Source organism: Hevea brasiliensis, chromosome 11 (genome assembly GCF_030052815.1).
Source record: "Hevea brasiliensis isolate MT/VB/25A 57/8 chromosome 11, ASM3005281v1, whole genome shotgun sequence".
NCBI classification, from domain to species: domain Eukaryota; kingdom Viridiplantae; phylum Streptophyta; class Magnoliopsida; order Malpighiales; family Euphorbiaceae; genus Hevea; species Hevea brasiliensis.
This window is the reverse complement of record NC_079503.1, coordinates 27,584,426-27,608,449: the sequence shown is the minus strand read 5'-3', so window position 1 is coordinate 27,608,449 and position 24,024 is coordinate 27,584,426. Positions and strand designations below refer to the sequence as shown.

Genomic DNA, 24,024 nt, shown 5'->3' with positions numbered 1-24,024 from the left:
ATTAAATTAAAGAACTAAAGAAAAATTAATGAAAAAAAAAAGAAAAAGGAAAAGTGAAAAGTGGTGACATCATGCATGACATCATGCATGATGCAATAAACACTAAAAATAAAAATAATAATTTGGATAATTTTGATCTTCCAAGAGGATAAAAATTGATAAAAGAAAAGAAAAAAAAAAACAGAAAAAACTCATCTTCGTCAAGTTGCCGTCTCCCACCTCTCACTCTTTCCCTCACCTATAAACCTCCATTAAAGCTCTTTTGTGAGCTTGCAATCTCAAAATTCCACCATAAAAAAATAAGGTATAGATAAAACTTCTTTGGGCAACTAGAAAACAAAGTGCAAGGGAAAGAAAGAAAAGAAAACTTGAAGGAAAGGAAAAAGAAATTCTACAATTCAAGGTTAGTGAGTTCACCTTAAATTTTTAGTTTAATTAAAGTATTTATAGCATGAAGAACTTAGAAATATGCTTAAAATAAAATGAAAATAATTGTTGGAGGACTAAAAGTAAATTTGGCCTGCTAGGGTTTGCTATGGTAATACATGATTTTGATTGGATTAAAAGTGTAGGCAAGCTTGTATGAATGTGGAGGTGATGTTGATATGCTTAGATTTGGTTAAATGTAACAACTAGTGTAGCTAGTGTTTTGGCACCTAGGGTTTGGAAGACAAAAGTGTGAAAATTTGTTAAATGATGTGTTTGACTTTGTTGGAGATGAAAAATGGTCATTTGTGACCAATTGATGTGTGTTGGAAGTGTTAGAACTAATTGGAAATTCGGACTGGTTACGGGCAGTATGTAGGTAGCATGACCAAGGTCCCTATTATGGACTAAACTGAAAATTTACAAGCCCAATTGGTGTGAGGCCAATTGGGAATGAAACTAGACACAAAATGACACATTTTTCATTCAGGAATCATGCCCAAAAAGTGACTAAAACCTAGTGAACAAATTGACCAAATCTAGACTTAGGCAATCTGACCTGTACAAAAATGACCAAATGAACAGTGTTTGTTCATTTGGCCATAACTTGGGCTAGGCAGGTCTAAATGACATGAAATTTTACCAGTATAAAGCTGAGATATAGACCTAAAACTTTCATGAAGAATACAAATCCAAATTATGCCCTTAACCAAGTCATTTAGCCACTCAAATTTGGTGACCTAAAACTGCCAGAACCCAGAATTTGCCCAGAAATCTGGGTAAGTCCAATCCGGCAGCCATGATTCAAATAGCTATAACTTGAGCTACAAAACTCCAAATGGAGTAATTCAAAAAGGAGAATAAATATAAGACAATAAGGAACAATTTCTATGGAGAAAACTTAGCCAAATTCTAATAGCAACATGACCAATGGAATTGTGCAACCTAAGACACCAAAATTGAAAATTTACAATTTTGCTTAAAAGACCTAAGTTTTGAAAAAACAACCAAAACCAACAAAATTGGTGACCAAAATGTGGTATGTGAGGATAGTTGGAGTTCCCATACCTTTTAAGTATAACAAAGTCAATATTTTAACTTCAATAGTACTGTGAATGGAAACCTCAACATGAAAATTTGCAAGAATGTAAGTTTAAACATATTGGAATTAGTTATTGGAATTGTTATGAAGTAAAGATACCGAGATACTATAAATTTTGTGTTTCAGCTGAAAAAGACCCGGAAGGTCTAAGAGACTGAGTCAAGGCCTAGAGGCGACTCACGTCAGGTTTGTGCACAATAAACCTTATTTAAGCATTTTGTCATTGAAAAATTGATTTAGTATAATTTTTGAAAATTTGATGTTAATCATGAATTGTGTTGCCACCTTGTGAATGAAACTATGACTTCGAAAATTTATTGGATTTCTCATGAATTATTTGAATAAATTGTTTTGAATTGATTTTGTGTTCACACTTAGCATGACAGTATCACATTATTCCTCCTCCATTTATGGGGTGAGATCGATTATTTTCCTCCCTCTCTAGTTTACCAGTTGAGGTTGTAGATCGGATGAGTACTCATTAGCTAGCTAGCCACCTCCCTCATTGATTTCGATTAGTAGGGTTGTAGATCGCTTTTTCATGGAGTACAACACGGCATTGATCAGAAATTTTGTGTTATGGCTTAAGTTATGTATGAATTGGCAACACCATGTTTATTAAATTGTTTGACCAAAATTGTGCTATAATGAGTTTTGATGATTTGTGTAATATTTAAATTGTGATTTATCAATGAATGTTTTATGTACTATATTTTAAATCTTTATTGTGCACTACTGAGTATTTTTATACTCAGCAATAGCTTATTTTGCTGTCGCAGATAGAAGCAAGGAAAAAGCAGCAGAGTGAGCTGCTGAATTGGAAAAGCCTTCGCTAATTTTGTACGGGTATTATTTTATACCCAATGTAATTTAGTTGATATAAATAAATATTGTTCATATGTATTAATGTAAAGTTGAGCAGTTGTATTTATAAATTGTAATAATATTATCTTTAGATTTTATATCTGTAAATTAAACTTGTGAATGTAAATTAGCTTTATTGAATGCAATGTTGATGGAATTATTTTGAAATGGTTTGATCTGAGAATTTTGAGTTGAATTGAGATTATTTGAAGGTTGGGAGTTGTGGAAAATTTATTGGAAGTATTTTTTTCAGGTATTTGAAAAACTGTTTTCTCAAAATACAGACGGCACTCTGCCGAAATTTTTCTAAAATTTGTGGAAAAATAAAAATGGACAAAAGTTTATACTAGTTTTAAAGCTTCGAATAAATGATTTTAATTCCTACCAAAATGCTCGCCACTTCTAAAATGTAAGAAAATGGTTTTAAAATCCCTTGTAGCATACTTAATGAGTTATCAGTAGGTGGAGTTTGGTAGTTCATTAGGTATTCTACGAGATCATGTTATGCCTTACAGAGGGGTAAGGTGTGACAGGACCCTACTTCATAATGACCCAAACCACAGGAATGTTTTTCTATTTTTCTATTTTCCCCTTTATTCAAAGCTAGTAAAAAAGGAACTATTATGTTTTTTAAGGATAGGTTATAATTATTTTTAATAGGTGGATTCAGGCCCCAAGTGATTTCGATTTGAAATTTAAAATATAAATTAGATGTTTGGTTGGATTAAAACAAGTTATTTGGATTTGCACCCAAATTCACATTAGATTTAAAGTTTATATTTCAAATGAAAAACTATAGGGTGTCATTGAAAAAAATTTCAAGTGTGTAGAGGGTGTTGGCCCTACCAGCTCAAAATAAGCAATTGTTTTTTATGATACCAAAACTCAAATAGAATCAACTAACCTCATTTCAAGTGTTGTAAAAAGGAAGGTGAAGTGTTAAGCCATATATATAGAAAAAGATTTATCAAGGCTAACACAAGGCGAATCAAAGTGAAGAAAAGATAAGAAGATTGCTTATCGAGGATCTATGAAGACTCAGTGAAGGTATTGAATTAGGTGTTTTAGTCACTAGGTTTATCGTAAAAAGGTTAGAGGGAGTTATGCATATGCATTCTATCTTTAAACCATTAATTTTTAAAATCTAAGTTTTTAGAAAATGTTTTTACTATTATTTTGAAAGTCTTAAAAGGTTACATCAACTTTTTCAGAATTCAGTTTTTGTTTTCAAAGTTATTCAAACTGAGAGGGTTGCCACGTTTGCTAATTGATTTGTTACTAGTATACAGTTTTACAAAATAGTTTGCTGACTTAATTAGTTTGCTAATTCTAGGAACATTTGCTAATATGTTTGCTTATAGTACACAAAATTTTCATCAGTTTGCTAAGTATCCAGAGTCACAGAAAAATACAAAATAACGATTATTTTCTTGAAAAATATGCTTGTTGTTAGTAGTATGTCCTAGAGCATATTATTTTGTATGTATCTTATACATATTTTATTAATAAAAAAGGTAATTTTACTTTTCCATTTACATAATATATTTATGTGTAATAGAAAAGGTCCATTGATATTTTGTTAGAAATTCTATTCTTAAGTTGCTAAGAATGTGAGTGACAGTATTTCTAGAACAAGTATTATAAATTGGTTCACAATCGAGGATACTTCGCAAAGGACATGACTTATCTAGAAAGATTATAATCATGTTTGTTCCCAAGGTATTTATATGAGATATAAATAAGATGGAGTGGTGAGTCCATGCCACATAAAAAACATGATAGGCACTTATACATGATAAGTAGGCCGAACCAGTGACGCTTATGACAAGCACATGGAGTTTACTCTTGTCAATGCATTGTCATATATAATATCAGTGCATATAATCTTTAGACCTGAGATAACACAGTTATCTTGTATATAGGTGGTTTGAGTTTGTGTAACACCCCTATTTGTATAGCCTGGTATATTTCACTATTCCGGTGTTGGTCCAGACAACTGAGGGGATTAGAGTCATACTTAAGACAACTAGATAAGCCCTAAATACAAATAATTAGTAATTGCCAATTAGTCAAGTATAAATAAGAACAACAGAACATAAGAAGTTAAATGAGCCGAGAGTCACAGCGATGGGTGACCTTCTCGGGAAGGATTGCGACGTTGATTTAAACTCAAACTTCAAATCGTAAAAAGTGACGCTGCGGTCCTTAGGAATATTAAGAACACAGTGGAAAAGAGAAAATCACGAAAAAGAATTGTTAAGCCAGTCAAATAATTAGGTCAAAGAGCTGGAAGAAATATGGAATTATTTGTAAACCGAGTTGAACTGGCGAGGGGCAATTTGGTAAATTGACCCTGAGAGCTGGCTCCTGACCTAACTATCAAATAAAATCGGAGAAAAAAAAATTTCAGAGTCGGGAATTAAATTAAAGAATTAATAGAAAAATAAATAGAAAAAAATGAAAAAGTGAAGGGAGATGACATCATGCATGACATCATGCATGATGCCATAAATACTATAATTAAAAATTTATTTAATTTGATTTTTTTTTGGTCTTCCATAAGACTAAAAGCATAAAGAAAAGCGAAAAAAAAAAAAAAAAACAAACAATAGCCTTCTTCCTCAATTTCCGTCTCTCTCTCTCTCTCACCCTCTCCCTCACAAAATACTCCATGAAAGCTCATTTTTGAGCTTGAAGAAACCAAACTTTAGCCATAAAAATTGCAAGCCCCTTAATTAAACCTTGTTTAGGCAACTTGAAAAGAAGTTTGAGCAAAGAAAGAAAGAAGAAAAGAAGAGGTAGAAGAGGAAATTTTCTGCATTAAGGTTAGTAAACTAAACCTAATTTTCTAGTTGAATTGATAGTGATTATAGTTGAATAAACTTAGAATTATGCTTTAAATGAAAAAAAAAATTGTTGGGGGACTAAAGGGAAATTCGGCTAGCATATGAAGGGGTGTGAAATGCATGAATTCAATTGAATTAAAAGTGTATCTAAGCTTGATTGAGTTGAGAAAGCATGTGTATAGGTGTTGAATTGGTTAAATGCAATAATTTAATGAGTTAGGGTTTTGGGCACTTAGGGTTTGGGAGACAAAAATGTGAGAATTGTTCAAATAGTATGTTTGACCTTGTTTGAGATGAAAAATGGTCATTTGTGACCAATTGAGATGTGTTGGAAGTGTTACAAGTGAATTTAAATTCGGTTTAAAAATGGCCATGCTGCAGGTAGCAGAACCAAGGTCCCTTTGAGGGACCAAAACTGAAAATTTACAAGTCCAATTGGTATGAGGCCAATTAAGAATGAAAATAGACACAAAATGACACATTTTTCATTTAGGAATCAAGCCCAAAAAGTGAACCAAACCTAGTGAACAAATTGACCAAATCCAGATTTTTGCAGTCTGACCTGTACAAAAATGACCAAATGAACAGTGTTTGTTCATTTGGCCATAACTTAGGCTAGGTAGGTCTAAATGATCTAAAATTTTACCAGTGGACAGCTGGGATATAGACCTAAAACTTTCATGAAAAACATAAACCCAAATTATGCACTTAACCAAGTCATTTAGCCACCCAAATTTGGTGACCTAAAACTACCAGAACCAATTTGGTGCCCAGAAATCTGGGTTAAGTCCAATCCGACAGCCATGATTCAAATGGCTATAACTTGAGCTACAAGACTCCAATTGGAGTGATTCAAAAAGGAGAATAAATTTAAGACAATAATGAACAATTTCTATGAAGAAAACTTAGCCAAATTCTAACAGAAAAATGACCAATGGAACAGTGCAACATAAGACACCAAAACTGAAAATTTGCCTAAAAGACTTAGAATTTGAGTAAACAACCAAAACCAACAAATTTAGTTACCAAAATGTGGTATGTGGGTGAAGTTGGAATTCCCATACCTATTAAGCCTTAGAAAGTCAACAAATTGACTTGAATAGTGTAGTGAATAGTAATCCCGAAACAAAAATTTTAAAGAACGTCAAGTTTAGCACATTAGAGCTAGATAAAAGTGAAATTAAATTTATTTTTGGATTTATGCTAAGTTATAGTACTGAAACACTGTGAAACTGTGTGTTTCAATGGAAAGGAACACCAGGAAAGAACCCGAGGAATCGAGTCAAGGCCAAGAGGCGACTCGCTTAAGGTTTGTGCACAACGTATAATTTCTGTAAATTATCTTCTGCATATTGTTTTGAATAATTTGAAATATTGAATTGTGACATCATTGTGATGAAATGTTTATTATGCTTTTGATTTAAATTGTTGGAAGTTACTTTTGTATATTTGAGATGGCATAAATATTTAGTAAATTATTAAGATAAGTTTTGAAACTACAGTGTCATGACCATATATTTGAACACCTCACTAGCATGACTAGTGGGGGTAATTAGTTTCGAATTTTGATTCCTTCTCTGGCTGAAGTGTTGAGGTGTGTGCCAGTAGAAGAAGAAATTGAATGAATATCCATATATTTGAGCTAGCTAGCATTGTGATGCGACTTCTCCTTAGCCTCTGGCTATTGAGATTATATTTGTTTCGAATGGCATGATATAACTGTGGGTTTTATGAAATTGGTTTTGATACTTCGAAATGAAATTGTTTGGATTAAAATCTCATAATTCATGTTTTGTATTTAATTCTCATGTTCAGTCTAATTTTTGAATAAATATGATTTACATTCTGCATAAAGATTATTTTAGTATGTTGTGCACCACTGAGTCTTAGTACTCAGCGATGGCTGTTATTGCTGTCGCAGATTTAGAGATTAGAGGAGCAGCAGATTGAGCTGCTGAGGATTGAGGAGCTCCCTGCTTTGAAGCTATATCGGGTATATTTTATACCCTGACTGTAAAAATTTATTTTGATGTATATAATATATGTAAAGGTATGGACATGTAAAACTGGTCTTGAGCAGTTTGTATAAAGTTTGTAATAAATTTTAGTTTTAATTTCTCTTAATGTAAATTTTTGTAATGATGTATATAAATTGTTTTATCTTTAATGAAATATGAATGGAAGTCTTTTGTTTTAAATTGAATGAAATTCATTAATGGTATTTTAATGATTGTTGAATATTGAAAATTGTGGATTTGAATTTTTGGAGATTGATAAATGATGTTGAAATTGATTGTTAATTTGAAGAAGTGGTTGAAATAAATAATTGGAAGTACTTTTTACAGGAATTTGAAGAACTGTTTTCTAAAAATACAGACGGCACTCTGCCGAAATTTTTATAAAATTTGCAAAAAAATAAAATGGGCCAAAAAATTTTTACTAGTTTTAAATCTTCGAATAAATGATTTTAATGCCTATTAAGAAATGCTCACCACTTATAAAAGTAAGAAAATTGTTTTAAAATCCCTTGTAGGGTACTTAATGAGTTATCGGTTGGTGAAGTTTGGTTGTTCATTAGGTATTCTACGGGATCATGTTATGCCTTACAGAGGGGTAAGGTGTGACAGTTTGATACTGCTTTCATACTTGTATTATGTATGGGTATATGGGCATGTATTAGCTCCTACTAGTTATATATGGAGATAGGTGTTGATCGAGATAGAATCCGTTACTTTAAGTAAATAGGGATAAAATCCTATGTTCATTTAATTGTTCTTGATGTTTCAAGTTCCTGGCCAAAATAGACAGATTTAGTCAGAAAAGAGTTTCTGATAAGAAAATCTAACTAATCAAGAACTGGAATTAAAAGAGAACATAATGTTCATAGTAAATGGGGTCTGACATTAACTATGACTCCAGCTCGAATTGAGATTTTGTAACAGAGAGATTCTAGTGCATGGTAACATATGATTAAAGGTTCATTTAAGGTATTCCTTATTACTAATTGGGTGGCCATAGTATACTATGCTAGGTGTCAACCATGGTTTATGAGATGCCTAAAATGATTTAGAGAAATCATTTACGGTAAGAAAGAGTTCTAATGATATTAAGAGTTAATATCATTTCTCATTGCCAATAAGTAATAAGCCTAGTAAGTCACACGTCTATACAAGCTAGTCATCATTTAAAATATGATTTAATTGATTAATTAAAGAGTTTAATTATTTAATTAAAGAGGTTTGGTTTGCAATAAGATTGCAAAGTCCCTAGCATGACTTGAAACCAAATCTAGGTTATTCGATGTATAGTGTAAATTAAATTTATATTTAATTTGATTAAATATGAATTTAATTATGAGAAATTAATTAATAGAGATTAATTAATTAATTAATTTATATTTGATATAAATTGATTTAAAGAGGAGAAATTATAATTGTGGGTTGAGAACTCAAATTAAAGAGTAAGGGCAAATTGGTCTTTTCACATGGTGTTATGTGGTACCATGAGATGATGACACATGACATCATATGATCTTGCCACTTGTCTTCCTATGATGGAAGATTTCGTGTCATGATTTAAATGGAGCTTGACACTTGGCTTCATAGGATTAAATCAAATAATAACAAGATAGGATCTTGTGATGACATGTGGCAAGGGAGTTAGGGTTTGACCTAAGTATATATATAAAGAGAGGTTATAAAGAAAAATCAGCCACGCTCTCTCTTGTCTCTCAAGTGTGACGGCAATAAGAAGACTCTCTCTCCTCTTCAATTTCTCAATTGATTTAAAGGGAAAAACTTAGATTTCCTCTTGAATTAAATTATTAGAAAGTGTTTCTAACACCCATTACATTCATTCAACCTTCACAAAGCATAAATCTCATCTCAAAATTGATTGACAAGGCTTAAGAAGCCAATCTAGGGGCTTCCATTGCAACTTTGGTGTGTGCTTGTGGTGGATAAACTAGAGGGACAACATTTGGGGTCCTAAGAACATCCTAAGAGTCAAAATTGCATCAATTGTGCATCAAGAGGTTAGTACTTAAAAATCCCTCTTTTATTTAGGGTTTAATTGAATTAAATGTTAATTCATAATCTTTAATGGCAAATGAAATTTTAATGTATGCTAAAATATATTTTGGTATGCAATTAGGCATTGGAAATTGATTAGGTTCATAAGATACTTGGTATGGTGTATGTAACCTTAGAAATAATTTTTGAAATTCAAGATTTTAATGCCTTTTAATCCACGCTTCTACTCCTTCAATTGGTATCAGAGCCACTATATTTGCCATTAAGATTGTTTATGAGGTTTAATTGTGTGATTAGATCAAATTTGGATTGATTTGAAGATGGTTTGATTGCACTAGGGGCGTGTTGGGCAAGATACACGGCCCATGGGTGTGTTGGATTTTTGGGCTTAGCTTTTGGGCCCATTATGCAATTATTATATATTTTAAGGCCCATAATTAAGCCAATACCTAATTAAATTGCTCAATTAGGAATTTTAATCACACAATTAATTTTTAAAAATTATTTTCAAGGTATTAAATTTGGAAAAAGGTTTCTAAATTTAAAATTATTTGAATGAGATTCAAATTTAATTTTGGTTGAATAAGTGATATTCAATTTAATTTTTAGTATGTATATTTTATTTAATTGTTAAATTGTAATATGCATGATGGATGATCATGACAATAAAAGATCAATGTGATTGGATTTATTTCTTTTATTTTTCTTTGGGATGTAAAATAATTAATTTTATTTTAGAGGCATGTATTATAAATGTTGTAATAATTCATGTTGTAATTTCATTTATTTGAGGACTTTAAAGCCCATATTCTTGTAAACTCGCATTGGTATGCCAAGGATTACAATGTAATTGGATTGCAAGAAAAACAAGCAGGTCAAGAACATTGGTGGGACCAGTGGCAGGAAATCAAGATCAAAGGGTTGATTATGTACTCCTTCAGCAATTCTTATAAAATGAATGAATGAAATACACCTAGGAATGCCCTGATTCAATTCTTGGTGGCTCAGAATTGAATCCCTTAGAAAGTCCATGATCATACCATATTGTTTGTTTATCCTATATGCATGAGATGTGTATGAATGTATGCAAGTATATGATATATGCATGCCAATTGGATAATGTGCAAAGTGAGACCATAATAGTAATTAGGCCAACCACAAAATCTTCCAAGCAATTGATTAAGTTGGTAATGTTATAATTATGATAATTATATCATGGCCCTCCATTGAGGCAATTATTTTAAGAAATTTTAAATACTTGCATTATTAGCTATATAAGCTACAGAATAATGCATTAATTTAAGAGATTTTCTTAAGAATAATTGTTAAGCATAAGATGTTGTAAATATGTAAATAGTTGGTGGCCAATAACGGATGTGCCTGAGGACATTAAAATTATTTGCATGTTTACTGGCTTAATGGGATCAACTTAACTAATGCAAGATAAATCAATAATGGATGTGCCAGAGATTTTGAGCATTAGGGGCTAAATAAATGATTGAGTCTCACATGAGATGTAATGGGCAAGGAGTTGCTCACTTATAGTTTATTGTAATTCCAATAATGGATGTGCTTGAGGATGATCAATAAGACTATAAGAATTCAATCACCCACTAGAAATCCATCCAACTAGGATTTTCATTTACTACTATGGAAGTGTAGGATTCGCCAAGTTAGTGGGAGGACCAATTTGATTAAAAGACCATAATCATTTTGGTTAATTACTTGATACATTTACTAATTAATCTAGTTATTTTCTACAGTTAATTTTCTGATAATAATGAGCATACAACAACCACCACCATCCAATACCTTTGCAAGCATACTTGATCACAATAGGTTGACAGGACCTAATCTTTCTGATTGGCTCAAAAATTTAAAACTTGTCCTGAACCTAGAACGTATTGGATATGTTTTAGGCTCAAAGGTTCCTGATCCCTTACCTCCAGAGGCCACTCAAGAGAAACTAGATACTTTGGACAAGTGAAAAGAGCATGATATGAGAACCAAATGTTACATGCTTGCTTTTATGAGTAATGAGTTACAGAAGTAGCATGAAAATATGCAAAGTGCAAGTGAGATCCTCCTTCACCTGTAAGAGTTGTATGGTGAGCACAGCAGGAATGCTAGGTATGAGATATTTAGATAGCTATTCCACATGAGGATGTCTGAGGGACAGAATGTAGGAGATCATGTCCACAAGATGATTCGGCTTATTTAGCAGCTAGAACATCTTGATTTTTACATGGATTTCCAATTGCAAATGGATCTGATCCTTCAGTCTCTGCCTGAGTCATTTGGGAATTTTGTGATAAATTTCCATATGACAAAGCAAGAGTGTACTTTGGCTGGGTTGCTTAACATGCTAGTTATTGCCCAAAAGAATGTACCGGGCAATAAAGGAAAAGAGGTGATTTTGATTGCATCTTCTTCTTCTGCTGTAAAGTCTAAAAAGAAGAAGGGCAATAAGAATAAGAAACCTTAAATTCGTAGACCTTTTAAGAAGATAGCCAAACAAAAGTGCAAGAATGAAGCTGAAAAAGGCAAGGGAAAGTGTTTCCATTGCCAGAAGAATGGGCAGTGGAAAAGGAACTGCCTAGAGTATCTTACTTCTCTGATGGATAAGAAGGATAGACCTTCAGAAGGTATGTCTATGTCTTGTTATTTAGATTCTAATGATACTCATAGTTCATCTACAGCTTGAATTTTAGATACTGGTGCTAGTTCTCACATTACTTTTGATATGTAGGAACTAATAAGTAGTAGCAACTTGCAGTCACGAGATATTAGACTCCGGGTTGGCAATGGCTCAACTGTTGAAGCTTTAGCCATAGAATCTAAATCTTTATACATGAATGGACATGTTTTGTATTTAAATAATGTTTTGCATGTACCTGATGCTTTTAAGAACATCATTTATATATCTAGTGTAACACCCTCACTGTAGCTATTCTGCACATTCTACTGTTTCGATGACCGGTGTCAGTCTGGACAGCTAGAACATCTAGAAAAATATTTAGAGTAGAGTGAGGAGTCATAAATAACTCAAATAAGTATAAGAAAAATTAAGAAAAAATTTTAGAAATAAAATACAACCAAGTTAAATGAGCTGGTGCCCTAGCGATAGGTAACCCAGTAGGAAGTTGTGGTCCTCGCAACTAGGAGCCCTAAACCAGGGAGAAAATTCATAAAATAATTTTTGGGACTCCAGAGAAGAGTCATTGAGGATTCTATGGCATTAGAATGCCAAGAAAAGGCTTAGAAAAATTTTTCAATTAGTACACACAATTTCAGCTCGTTAAGCCAAACGGAGGGCATTTTGATCATTTCGTCTTCAGAGATGATTTTTGACCAACTTGTCCATTTATGTAAGTAAATTATATGACATAAAATATGAACAAATATTGATGAAAAATTATTTAAAAATGAATAGCAAGAGAGAGGAGAGAAAATGGAAATAAATAGGATTTATTACCTAATGCTTATGTAAGCATGAGGTAATTAAAGTTCATGGCCAATCAAAATAAAGAAGCACAATTAAAATACATTAGAAATAGAGAAAAGGAGGCAGAATTCTAGAAAAAACAGCAGCCATTCTCTTCTTCTTCAAAGCCGCACCATATGCTCTCCCTCACTCCTCCATTAACAAACCTTCCAAACCTTCATTTCCCTAGTTTTCTTTCAACAAAAACCCTAAGTGTCAACACAAAATCTTGCTCTTTCATCTTGGTGAAGCTTTTGAGAGCAAAAAAAAGTGTAAAGGAAGAGCTCTTGCAAGATTGAAATTTACTGCATTAGAGGTTAGTGACTAAACTCATTCTTCCTCTTTTGATTCATGTTGAAGGAGTGGAGTGGAAAGTAAATTTGTATGAAAATTAAAAATATACTATGTGTAAGATTTTCTTAAAATTTTGCCACCTTTGGGATAGGTAGGGTTTGAAGATTTTCTTGAATTAAAATGGTACTCTAGCTACTCTTAATACTAATCTATTGATTAGGAAGGTGAAGTGCAAGTGAATGCAAAAATCTAGAATGGTGGAGCTAGGGTTTGGGTATGAAATTGAGACTTTGATCATGCAATGGTGAAAGTAAGTTTTAATGGTCAATTAGTGACCATTTGGTTATGTGTGAATGAGAAATGAAGTTGTTTGTTTAGTGGAAATTGAAGTTAGTGTTGCTGCCATTAGTGACCTGCAGGACTGGGCATGAGTCCAACAGGTTTGGGCAGTAATAACTGGAGTTGTAGAGGTTAAATTGGTGCAAGGTCAATTGGATATGAAACTAGACACAAAAGGGCACAACTTTGGTGAAGAAACCATGCCCAGAAAACCAAACCAAGTTGACCTAAAAATTGCCCTAATTCGGGTGACCTACATTCTGCCTGGGCAAAATGACCAAATGAATAGTGTTTATTCATTTGGTCATAACTCAGTGTAAAAAGGTCTAATTGACCTTAAATTTTATCAGCAAATAAATGAGACATAGACCTACAACTTTCATGAGGAAACCTAACCCAAATTTTGACCACAACATGTTCAAAAGGTGACCTACAGTCACTACACAGAACACTATAGATTTGGTCAGTTCAAAAAATCTGGGAAGTTGGCAATTCGGCCAGTCATAGTATTTAGGCCATCACTTGAGCTACAAAACTCCAAATGGAGTGATTCAAAAAAAGAAATATAACTAGAAACAATAAGGAACAACTTTTATGTTGACAACTTTGCCAAATTCCCACTGCAAAATGACTAATGAAACAGTAAATACAAGGCTTGAAATCTGAAAATTTTGAACAACTAACACTAAGCTTAAAAATGGTATTGGCAACCAATACCAACAATTTTAGAATGCAAAATGTGGTATGTTGGGAGTATTAAAACTAAAGTACCTATTGTCTATGCAAAAGTCAACATTTTTGCTGATTAATGAAATAAATAGTAACACCTAAACTTAAATTTCAATAATTGTACAATTTAATAATGTAACATGCCCTAGTACACGTAACAAGATTGGTTTTGATAGGTTAGCATGCGAATAGGGTTCTGTTAGCAGTAATACATATGGCTTCATGCCATTCTGTGTTTTATGGCCTCACGTGCCATTCTGTGTTATAACAGCCTTTGGCTATGTTGATTGAGTTGTTATACTTGGGTTTTATCCCTGATAATTATTATAGCTTATTAGTTGTTCTGTTGCACACCGGGAGACACAATGTGACTGATGGTGTGATGGTCCGAGGTACTTGGTACCAGTGCCAGTTTACCCGTTTATCTAGTCCAGTCGACTAGCATGGGTTGCTTGGGCAATGAAAATAAATCTTATCAAATTTTAATCGAATAATACTGTAATAAATGCCAGAAATTAAGTCTGCCTAAAATGTAAACATACATTCTGCATATTTATGTTATTTTAGTTATTTTATTTTATATTGTCACCACTAAGTAGAATTGCTTAGTGCGTCGCTTTTGCCATGTGTAGGTACTGGAGACATAGCTGGGGAGTCCAGCAGACCTCAGACCTGGTGAATTTTCAAATCTGCACATAGAGTCCAGAGTCACCTCACACTTGCAGCGCATTGGTAGGACATTAGGTTACTTTTGGTATTTTGTATTTTGTAAACTTTTGTAATGTATATTATAAACTCATGTAATTATACGTTTTATGTAATTATCTATGAACCATGTTCAGTAATAAATTTGAGCATTTCTTATTGAATTGAGTATGATATGAAAAGAATTGAATTTTGAGATATTGAAGTCATTTGAGAAATTATTGAAAATATGTTGGTGGTTGACTGAGATTGAAATTATGATTATATTGGAAGTGTTTTTAACAGATTCAGAAGAACTGTTTTTCTAATTTACAGTCGGCACTCTGCTGAATTTTCTATAAAATTTGCAAAAAATTCAGATTAATAAAAAAAAATTGTAAATAAATGAATTAAAAAGGGTAAATTGTAATGGAAGTATGAATTGGTACTCCGGCACACTGTGTGGCATATCTTACTTGGCTACACTGCAGATGGGTAAGGGGTGTCACATCTAGTTTGAGTAGAAATAGCTATGAATTTTAGTTCACAAATGATGTTTGCAATATTTAATTTGGAAATAAATGTGTTGGCTCGGGTTATATGCATGATGGACTTTATTATTTAGATAATAATGTTAAATACAAATCTAATGTAAGCAATTTAAATGAATGTAATGTCATGATGAAAATCAACTCAAGTTCAAAATATATTTAACACTTAAGATTAGGTCATATTATAGAAGAGAGGATTGCAAAGCTAGAGAAATTGGGGATTTTATCCTTATTAGATTCTGAACCTACTCCAACTTGTGAATCCTGCCTTCAAGGCAAAATGACTAGATCACCTTTTGTTGTACAGGGGTTAAGAGCTAAAAATATTTTAGAACTTATATATAGTGATGTATGCGGTCCATTTAAGGAAATGGCTAGAGGCGGTTTTCATTACTCTATTACCTTCACTGATGATAAATCAAGGTTTGGGTATTTGTATTTGATGAAATACAAACATGAATCCTTTGAAAAGTTCAAAGAATTTAAATTTGAAGTAGAAAATCAAACAGAAAAAAGTATTAAAACTCTTCGATCAGATCGTGGAGGTAAATACTTAAGTACTGAATTTGATGAACACTTGAAAGAGCATGGCATTGTCTCCCAACTGACTCCTCCAGGAACGCCACAATTAAATGGTGTATCTGAAAGGAGAAATCGTGCCCTATTAGATATGGTACACAGCATGATGAGCTATACTGATATGCCTGTCTCCTTTTGAGGATTTGCATTAGAATCAGCTTTGCATATTCTGAATAGGATTCCATCTAAATCAGTTTCTTCCATACCTTATGAGATATGGCATGGAAGAAAATTAAGTCTTAAGCATGTTAAGATTTAGGGTTGTCCAGCTTATATTAAAAAGCTAAACACTAATAAATTGAAAACCAGATCAGAAAAAAGGTTGATTTGTTGGATATTCAAAAGAAAGTTTTGGATATTATTTTTATTTGCCTACATCACAAAAGGTTGTGGTAAACAGAGATGCCATATTCCTTGAACAATAGTTTATTCAAGAAGGTGGCAAAGGAAGGCAAATAGAGTTAGAATTGGATAATTCTGATCAACTAACAGATCAAATAGATATAGATATATCTAGTCAACCTACACCTATTGATGAAACATCTACAGTAATTCCTCGCAGATCAACTAGGATATCTCACCCATCAGTGAGATATGATTTTCTTCATAAAGATGAACAAGAGTTGTTTACTCATGAAGAAATAGATCATGGAGATGATCCTCTTACCTATGAAGAAGCTAAATTAGATATAGATTCTTCAAAATGGATTGAAGCTATAAAATCCAAAATTGATTCCATGCGTAAGAACCAAGTTTGGGACCTTGTTGACCCACCTGAAGGTATTGTACGTATAGGGAATAAATGGATTTTCAAGAAGAAAATTGGTTCTGATGGAAAGGTAGAGACCTATAAAGCAAGGCTAGTAGCGAAAGGGTTTCGCCAAAGGCAAGGAATCGACTATGAGGAGACTTTCTCGCCTGTTGCCATGCTTAAATCAATTAGAATTCTATTAGCAATAGCTGCATACTATGATTATGAGATTTGGCAGATAGATGTCAAAATAGCTTTTCTCAATGGATACATTGATGAAAACATTTTCATGGAACAACCTAAGGGTTTTGAATCCCAAGATAGTTCCAAGGTGTGCAAGCTAAAGCGATCCATTTATGGGTTAAAACAAGCTTTGAGGAGTTGGAACATCCATTTTGATGAGTCATTAAGTCATTTGGTTTTATCAAAAATGTGAATGAACCATGTGTATATAAGAAGATTAGTGATAATGCTGTCACTTTCCTTGTCTTATATGTGGATGACATTCTGTTGATAGGTAATGACATAGGTATATTGACAACTGTCAAGGTATGGTTATCAAATACATTCTCCATGAAAGACTTAGGGGAGGCAACCTATATTCTTGGAATTCGCATCTATAGAGATAGAGCAAAGAGAAAATTGGTTTATCCTAAAGTCTATACTTGGAAAAGGTATTAAAGAGGTTTAACATGCTTGATTCTAAGAGAGGATTTTTACCAGTAAGACATGGTATCCACCTTTCTAAAGAGATGTCTCCAAAGACATCAGAAGAAAGAGATAAAATGGCCAGTAATTTATATACTTCGGCTATAGGAAGTTTAATGTATGCAATGTTATGTACTAGGCCGGATATCGCATATGCTGTTAGTTTGACTAGCAGGTTTCAATCCAATCCAGGTTTGGAACACTGAATAGCTGCCAAGAATATCCTTAAGTACATGAGAAGAACTAAGGATTTATTTTTTATTTATAGAGATGGTGACTTGCAATTGGATGGTTATACTGATTCTGATTTTCAATCAGATATCGATGATAGAAAGTCTACCTTTGAGTTTGTGTTCATTTGTAATGTAGGTGCATCAGTTGGAAGAGTTTCAAACAGAGTACGACTGCTGATTCCACTACAGCGGCCGAGTACATTACTGCATCAGATGCTGCAAAAGAGGCTGTTTTGATAATGAAGTTCATGACAGAACTTACAGTAGTCCCTTCCATTGAGTCAGCAGTTCCTCTCTACTGTGACAACAATAGAGCGGTCATACAGGCTAAGGAACCCCAGTCTCACCAGAAATCCAAACACATAGAAAGGTGCTACCACATTATTAGAGAGATAGTTGGGCGAGGCGATGTAGCCATACGGGAAATACCATCAGCCGAAAATCCAGCTGATCCATTCACAAAGCCTATGTCACAAACTCAATTAGACCGATATCTTGAGAAGATGGGTATAAGATATTGTAATGAATGGCTCTAGTGCTAATGGGAGATTGTTAGTAGTATGCCCTAAAGCATATCATTTTGTATGTATCTTGTACATATTTTATTAGTAAAGAAGGCAATTTCACTTTTCCATTTATATAATATATTTATGTGTAATTGAAAGGTCCATTGATATTTTATTAGAAATTCTATTCTTAAGTTGTTAAGAATATGAGTGACAGTATTTCTAGAATAAAGTATCATAAATTAGTTCACAATTGAGGATACTTCACAAAGAACATGACTTATCTAGAAAGATTGTAATCATGTTTGTTCCCAAGGTATTTATATGAGATATAAATAAGGTGGAGTGATGAGTCTCATGCCACATAATAAACGTGATAGGCACTTATATATGATAAGTATGCCGAACTAGTGACGCTTATGATAAGCACATGGAGTTTACTCTTGTCAATGCATTGTCATATATCATATCAGTGCATATAATCTTTAGACCTGAGATAACACAGTTATCTTATATATAGGTGGTTTGAGTTTGATACTGCTTTTATACTTGTACTGTGTATGGGTATATGGGCATGTGTTGGCTCCTACTAGTTATATATGGAGATAGGTGTTGATCAAGATAGAATTCGTTACCCTAAGTAAATAGGGATAAAATCCTGTGTCCATTTAATTATTCTTAATGTTTCAAGTTCTTGGCCAGGACAAACAGATTTAGTCAGAAAAGAGTTTCTGATAAGAAAATCTAATTAATCAAGAATTGGAATTAAAAGAGAACATAATGTTCATAGCAAATGGGGTTTGACATTAACCATGACTCCAGCACGAATTGGAATTTTATAGCAGAGAGATTCTAGTGCATGGTAACATATGATTAAAGGTTCATTTAAGGTATTCCTTATTACTGATTGGATGACCATGGTATACTATGCTAGGTGTGAACCATGGTCTATGAGAAATCATTTATGATAAGAAAAAGTTCTAATGATATTAAGAGTTAATATCATTTCTTATTGCAAATAAGTAATAAGCCTAGTAAGTCACACATCTACACAAGCTAGTCACCATTTAAAATGTAATTTAATTGATTAATTAAAGAGTTTAGGTACTTAATTAAAGAGGTTTGGTTTGCAATAAAATTACAAAGTCCTTAGCATAACTTGAAACCAAATCTAGGTTATTGGATGTATAGTATAAAATAAATTTATATTTAATTTGATTAAATATGAATTTAATTATGAGAAATTAATTAATGAAGATTAATTGATTAATTAATTTATATTTGATACAAATTGATTTAAAGAGGAGAAATTATAATTTTGGATTGAGAACTCAAATTAAAGAGTAAGGGCAAATTGGTCTTTTCACATGGTGACATGTGGCACCATGAGATGGTGACACATGGCACCATATGATCTTGCCACTTGTCTTCCTATGATGGAAGACCTCATGTCATTATTTAAATGGAGCTTGACACTTGGCTTCATAGGATTAAATCAAATAATAACAAGATGGGATCTTGTGATGACATGTGGCAAGGGAGTTAGGATTTGACCTAAGTATATAAAGAGAGGTTATAAAGAAAAATTAGCCACACTCTCTCTTGTCTCTTAAGTGTAACGGCAACAAGAAGTTTCCCTCTCCTCTTCAATTTCTTAATTGATTCGAACGGAAAAACTTAGATTTCCTCTTGAATTAAATTATTAGAAAGTGCTTCTAACACCCAATACATTCATACAACCTTCACAAAGTATAAACCCCATCTCAAAATTGATTGACAAGGCTTGAGAAGTCAATCTAGGGGCTGTCATTGCAACTTTGGTGTGTGCTTGTGGTGGACAAAATAGAGGAACAATAGTTGGGGTCCTAAGAACATCCTAAGAGTCAGAATTGTATCAATTGTGCATCAAGAGATTAGTACCTAAAAATTCCTCTTTTAGTTAGGGTTTAATTGAATTAAATGTTAATTCATGATCTTTAATGGCAAATGAAATTTTTAATGCATGCTAAAATATGTTTTGGTATGCAATTGGGCATTGGAAATTGATTAGGTTCATAAGATACTTGGTATGGTGCATGTAACTTTAGAAATAATTTCTGAAATTCAAGGTTCTAATGTCCAATAATCACGCTTCCACTCCTTCACCTGTAACATTTTGATGAAGCTCCCAACATTCTGAAATGTTTATGAACCTATAAATACATCTTTTTTACATCTTCTTACACTAAATGAAGACCTGAGATTGATCTACACTCTTTGAAATCATTTATTGCTTTCATTCAAGTGCTTTAGCTTCTATTTAAGCTACATTGGCACATCAACTCTCTCTCATCTTTATAGTTTCTATTGCATTGTGTGAGATTAAGTGAAAAACAATCTTTAATGTCATTTATGAGGGTAGTTCGAATAGCTTGTGAATCTTGAAGTGAGTGAAGTGTTTGGGATAACACTTATAGAGGTTTGTAAACACCTTAAAGACTTGTGGATGTAAAAGGCTTTCTCTTGCCAATTGAAAAGAGGTTATAGTAGAGTGAAGACTCAAGGATGAACCTTGAGAGAGTGGATGTAGGCTAATTAAGCTATACCACTATAAAAATCATTGTGTTCAATTCTCTCAACCCTTACCTTTTTTACTTTATGTTATTTACTTTACTTTAATGAGAATCTTGAGTTAAATGATATATTTGAGGTGTTAATTGAATTGATTGAGTAATATATTGAATTATTGAGCATATTGAGATTGTTGATGAGTTGAGATTACTTGATAATACGTTGTGATATTCTTTGAGCACATTTGAACTATACTTGATTAGGTTGATTTTGAAATTGCCTATAATCTAAGTTGTGCACTTTGATAGAGTTGATTAGGTTGCTTTGCCTTGGTCAATTATAAAGTTGCATTGAGCATATTTGTATTACACTTTTGATTTGTTTGGCTCATAAACCTTAGTTTGGTACACCTAATTGAACAAAGCCATAATTTTTCAAAAGGTTTCAAGCAAAGACTGAAAAATTATTGAAGTCCAATTTACCACACCCCCTCCACCCCCCCCCCCCCCCCACCCCCACCCCAGGACTATTTTGGGCCTACAGAGCGTTTCCATCAACTTTGATTTTACCTCATTTTAGGACTATGTACTTTTTTGTTTTAACCAAAAAACCAAACCAAATCAAATTAATTTGGTTCAATTAGCTTGATTTTTTAGTCTAATTGGTGTAGTTTTGTTTGAAGTTTTAGGTAATTTTGATTTTTAGTTTAGTTTGGCTTTTTCGATAAAAAACCCAAAAGAGAAAAAGCTGAACACATCGATTTCCAACATTACACCATTTTGAAAATAATTACATATATCAACAAATTGACCCATGCCCTATTGTCTCACTTAGTCTAAATTCATTGTCTTTCCCTTTCAATTCACAGCTCTAAACACACCATTCATGTCATTCTTCTCTTCTTCTTTGCATCATTCTTCTATTCTTCTTTGCTTCCTTCTTCTTCTTATGGTTCTTATTTACTCATTTAGAGTCACAGATGACAAATCCTTACTCCAGTCTTCATCATCCACAGAATAGATCATCTTCTTCTTCTTCCATTGATACCTTTGTCAGCATCAAGAGGCTTATGTTTGGCTATGAGCTTGTTCTGTTTAGCTATGAGTATAGGTTTATAGTATTTTTTTCTATTTGATTTAAATTGTAAATTGAATTATAATGTTGATTGATAAAAAAAAATTATGTTGTTCCTCTATGCCTAGGATACTAGAATATCGAACCGCTAGAGATAATAAATTGTTGAAGAAAGAACAAGTTGTTTCTTTTGTCCCTTCCAGGTGATCAGAAAATAAAGAAATGGTTAATATATTCAAGAAAATCACATATTTACAAAATACTGTCTCTTATGTTCGAAGCAAGATTTTATCTAATTAGACCACGAATTACAAACATCTTTTCCTATTTTTTGGATTATAGATTTGAGAATGTTGATTCGGGTATTGAGAATTTGGGGTTGGGTGATGGGAATTTGAGAAACGACATCATTTAGTTAAAAACACCTCCATATGAGCATTTTACAAAACTGATTATTCCAAAATTGAACCAATCTACTTCGATTCAATTTAGTTCTTCGCTCAATTTGGTTTGGTTTAAGTTTGTATTCTTTTATGGTTTTGGTTTTTCGGTTTTTCTAATGTCAGTTCGGTTCGGAACTGAACTGACCGTTTGCTCTCCCTACCCGATTTGATTTTGGTTCAACTCAATTTGGGTTTTGGTTTTAGTTTTCGTTCAATCCAATTCTTATTCCCATTTGGTTTGATTTTGATTCAACCTGATTTGAGTTTTGGTTTACAGTTTCTATTCCTTCTCAACCTCATTTCATTTTTTCTTATGGTTCATCCCAGTTTCAATTTTGGTTCATGTCTAGTTTACTTTGGTTATGATTTTTATTTTCAATCTTTTATTCTAGTTTAACCTAGTTTCAATTTTGATTTCAATTTGGTTCAATTTTAGTTCAATTTCAATTAAAGCCCATTTCAAATTTTGGTTTTGGTTCCTACATGGTTCAACTTTGGTTCAACTCAGTTTCAAATTTCGGTTTAGGTTTTGATTCAACCCAATTTTTGTTTTAGTTTCCACTTAGTTCGGTTCTAGTTTTTATTCTAGTTTCATTTTGTATGCAGTTTTAATTTCATTTTACTATTTTAATTTTGATTCTACCCAATTTGATTCCACTTCGATTCACAACTGGAAGTCTAAATTGGCTACTTCAATCCAATTCCACTTTAGGTTTAGGGGGAGTTGGCTGGCAATTCAAGGGCAATCATGATTTTGGTACGAGTTTGATTTTGAATGAAGGGCAGTTTGGGATTAGGGTTAAAGCCAATTCCAGTTCTGAATTGGCCAAATTAATTTTTTTATAAAAAAGAAAATTAAATTAAAATAATTAAATATTTAGTAAAAATCATATGACAATTGAGAAACTGCCTGCATGTTTTACTTGAAAAAGAACGGTTTGCATAAAAAAAAATTAAACAAAACAAATTATAATTTGTTGTGTAATTTAAAAAATGAAATAAATTCAAAACTATATGCAAATGATTTGTTCGGATTTGACCAAATCAATCTTGCTACAGGTGTAAAAAAGGAATAATAAAAATAAATTATTTCAACTATTATTTTCTCAACTTAGAACCAAACTGGAACCATGGGAACCATCCCTCCTTTGTTCAATTCAAGTTCCTCCTGGCCATGAGCCAGAGCCACTAGTTTTGATCCATAACGGGCCCATGGCCACACCTAGGTCTTAGGCTCAACCACTGAGTAAATATTATGGTTATGATATGATTCGCAACCATGAACAATTAATCATCAGCCCAAAAAATATATATATTATTTTATTAAAAACCGAATTTTAAATTTTAAATTCCTCTTATAAGTTTCAAAGGCAAGAATTTTGGATTTTAAATTGTCACCCTTAACCGTATAGTAAAATTTCAAAAGAAGAAATTCCATACGATGAGTTTTGAATGCTAACTTTCAAATTCAGTCATCTAAATAGGGTTTGATATGTAGGCTGATGAAAAACTAAGTTGTGTGTACAATTTAATCACAATTTTGATAAATATACAAGACTCCACAGACGTATGGATATTGTTGAACCATATAATTTGCATTTTTCCTATCTCTAGTTCTGGTTTTACTTGTTTTCAAATTTGTTTTTACTATAATTTACACATAACCAAAATAAAAGACAGCAAAACAATCTATTTATCTATAAAGTAAGCTAAACTTTTTCAATAACTTGTTTTGTGGCATTCTAAAAATATGATACATGAAGTATATAAAAATAAAAATAAAATGCTAAACTGAGAGTATTATAGTTACACTATTATAAATTTTAATAA

The 24,024-nt window shown here is 32.6% G+C and overlaps 1 protein-coding gene across 3 annotated transcripts in view; it reads right to left on the bottom strand.

Moving 5' to 3' along the window:
- LOC110656668 (peptidyl-prolyl cis-trans isomerase FKBP17-1, chloroplastic) overlaps window positions 1–24,024 on the bottom strand; it is a 51,858-nt gene that overhangs the window by 14,188 nt on the left and 13,646 nt on the right. Inside the window, exon 4 of one of the 3 annotated variants that reach the window (XM_021813546.2) lies at window positions 4,489–4,768. The exons of the other annotated variants lie outside the window; for them this stretch is intronic. Coding sequence (XP_021669238.2) covers window positions 4,658–4,768 — 111 coding nt within the window. The 3' untranslated portion in view covers window positions 4,489–4,657. Of the gene's footprint in view, window positions 1–4,488; window positions 4,769–24,024 lie in introns of those variants that run through there. 3 annotated transcript variants of the gene reach the window in all.